The sequence below is a fragment of the Calonectris borealis genome, chromosome 1 (assembly GCF_964195595.1).
Source record: "Calonectris borealis chromosome 1, bCalBor7.hap1.2, whole genome shotgun sequence".
In the NCBI taxonomy this organism is placed as follows: Eukaryota; Metazoa; Chordata; class Aves; order Procellariiformes; family Procellariidae; genus Calonectris; species Calonectris borealis.
The window spans coordinates 80,676,099-80,678,316 of NC_134312.1; the positions used below are offsets into that span (position 1 = coordinate 80,676,099).

General features: G+C 46.9%; 1 protein-coding gene across 1 annotated transcript; it reads right to left on the bottom strand.

The window, feature by feature from the left end:
* Window positions 1-219: 219 nt before the first annotated feature.
* Window positions 220-1,428, bottom strand: LOC142087837 (putative G-protein coupled receptor 19). Its single transcript, XM_075162542.1, has one exon. It carries the CDS (start codon window positions 1,426-1,428, stop codon window positions 238-240), a length of 1,191 nt encoding a protein of 396 aa, XP_075018643.1. The 3' UTR covers window positions 220-237.
* Window positions 1,429-2,218: the final 790 nt, after the last annotated feature.

The window sequence follows — 2,218 nt, forward strand, 5'->3', positions numbered from 1 at the left end:
TCCAAAAAGCAGAATGGAACTGAAAGGAAATAGACTGGACACATCAAAATCAAGGCATTTAATAAAATCTTTTTTTCTTCCCTAAAAGTTGTGTTGAAAGTATGTAAACATACATTGGTTCAAAACCGAGAGAAAGCTCCTTGTTCTGGGGGTACCTTGTAATTTTTCAAAGCAATGAGGACAACTAGACAAACGTATTTGGGGGATTGGACTGAATAGGCCAGGCCAGCTTTTTTCCTAGGCTTCTCTCTTAAAAGCATCATAGATGGAGTCTTTGGTGACAGTTTTGGCCGGAGCTGGGATTTCTGCGATCCCAACCTGATTTTTTTTGACTATCCTGGAACTGGTGGTGATGGTGTATGCGTTGCTTCTGCAGGATTTCATGGCAGACGGACAAAAAGTCTCTTTCACCTCTCTTCTGAAGTTTGCGTTATACACAGAGTAGAGGATTGGCTTAGAGGCTGAAGAACTGAAAGAGATCCAGGTGATGGCCAGGAAAACCAAGGAGCTCTTTCTGTAGTGTGTTTCCTGCGGGTGCCACAGCTGTACCACGTGAAAAGGGAGCCAGGAGAGGAGAAACACTGAGTTTAACATTAAGAACATCTTGATGGTTTTCACTTTTGTTCTTGGGACAATATTCATTGTCCTCCTGACAGTCCTGCCATTGGTGCCTATTCTCCAAATGTACTTGATGACCTTCTGGTAGAAGAGCATAATGAGGACGGCTGGGATCAAAAACACCACCAAGAGGTGGATGGTACCGTAGACGGCTCCTTGCCAAGAATCGGGGAGAAAAAAGTTGCAGTGGTCGTCGCTGTTGGAGCCATAGAAGAAGAAAGCCAGTGATGCAAACACAGCGTCGAACAGCCAAGAGGCCAGAATCATCTTCTTGGCTTTCTCCCTCGACACTTTGAAGCTCAGGGGGTAGACGATAGTGTAGAATCGATCCACGCATATAGAGAGGAGGACGTATATCTGGACTCCAGGGGTGAGGTACTGTACGTACCTTACGAGCTTGCACATCACGTTCCCCAGCGTCCACCTGCCGTAGGTAAACTGGAGCAGCACGAAGGGCGCGCTTGCGACACTGAAGAGAAGGTCTGCACAAGCCATGGAGACAACAAAATAGTTGGTGGTGGACTGTGTCCTCCTGCTCCTGTGGATCACTAAGCAAACGAGGGAGTTTCCAAAGACGGAAACCAGCCACAACACTCCCAAAACCATGCTGGCTGCTGCAATTTCCCCTGGCCTCAGTTCATACTGCGAGACAGTGTGGTTCGTGCTTGAGTTGGGTCCTATGGGTGACTTGGTCATCTCGTAGCCAGCAGGAGGGATGGAGGTTTCGGGGTAGCTCTTGTTGTGCAGCAGGAGCAATAAGGTAGGGAGAACAAAAGGACCGCTGCTGTTATCCATGCTGTGGGCAAACATGGCCACGTCTTTTGCTCAGGCTGCACAAAAAGAGGGAAGAGAAAAGGTTCTATTTAACAAGTATGTGTGAAAAACCTACCTTGACCAATGAAAGATAACTTTAAGTAGTATACGTGCTGCTTAAAGTAGTAGATTTCCGAGGAACGGTCAGAAGTATATGTTGAGACTACCTGACAGAGCAGAGGCCATTAAGTTTCATGCAGATTTTTATTCCTGGCCTGACGCCCTTTCACAGATAGAGACTGAGATGCAGGTTCACCAACGCTGGTGACCTGCAAACTGAGTGAGCGGAATATGCCCCACTGCTCCCAGAAATGAGCTGTACTTCCCGGTGTCCGTGGAAGCAGCAAAAAACCCTAGACCAACAGTGTTCTGGCTCCCTTGACTTGACATGAATCCGTCAAGTAGATGATAGACAAAGGAGGTGTTTCTTATACAGAGAGGTGGAATGGGAAGTAACATTTTCCACGATAACATCATCTTCATTGGTAAGGCTACTAGCAGGCAAACCCTGCTCCCATCCAATTGTTAGTAACGTTGGTCTTAATATCCCTAATATCCCTGAATCTTTTTGTTTCTGGAAGGTAAGGTTTTGTAATTTTGGAAGGTAAGCGAGGTCTGGATTTGAAGGCAAAGGGAAGATCATCACAGTGGAAGGACTGGCACCAAGCTGGGTGGGCGCTCGTCATCGTGAATCCTCCTCAGCCCTTCCACAGTGAGGAAATTTCCATCAAGACCTGGACATCTTATACCTCAAAGAGTCTATCCTGAACATCAACGCTGTCCCCGC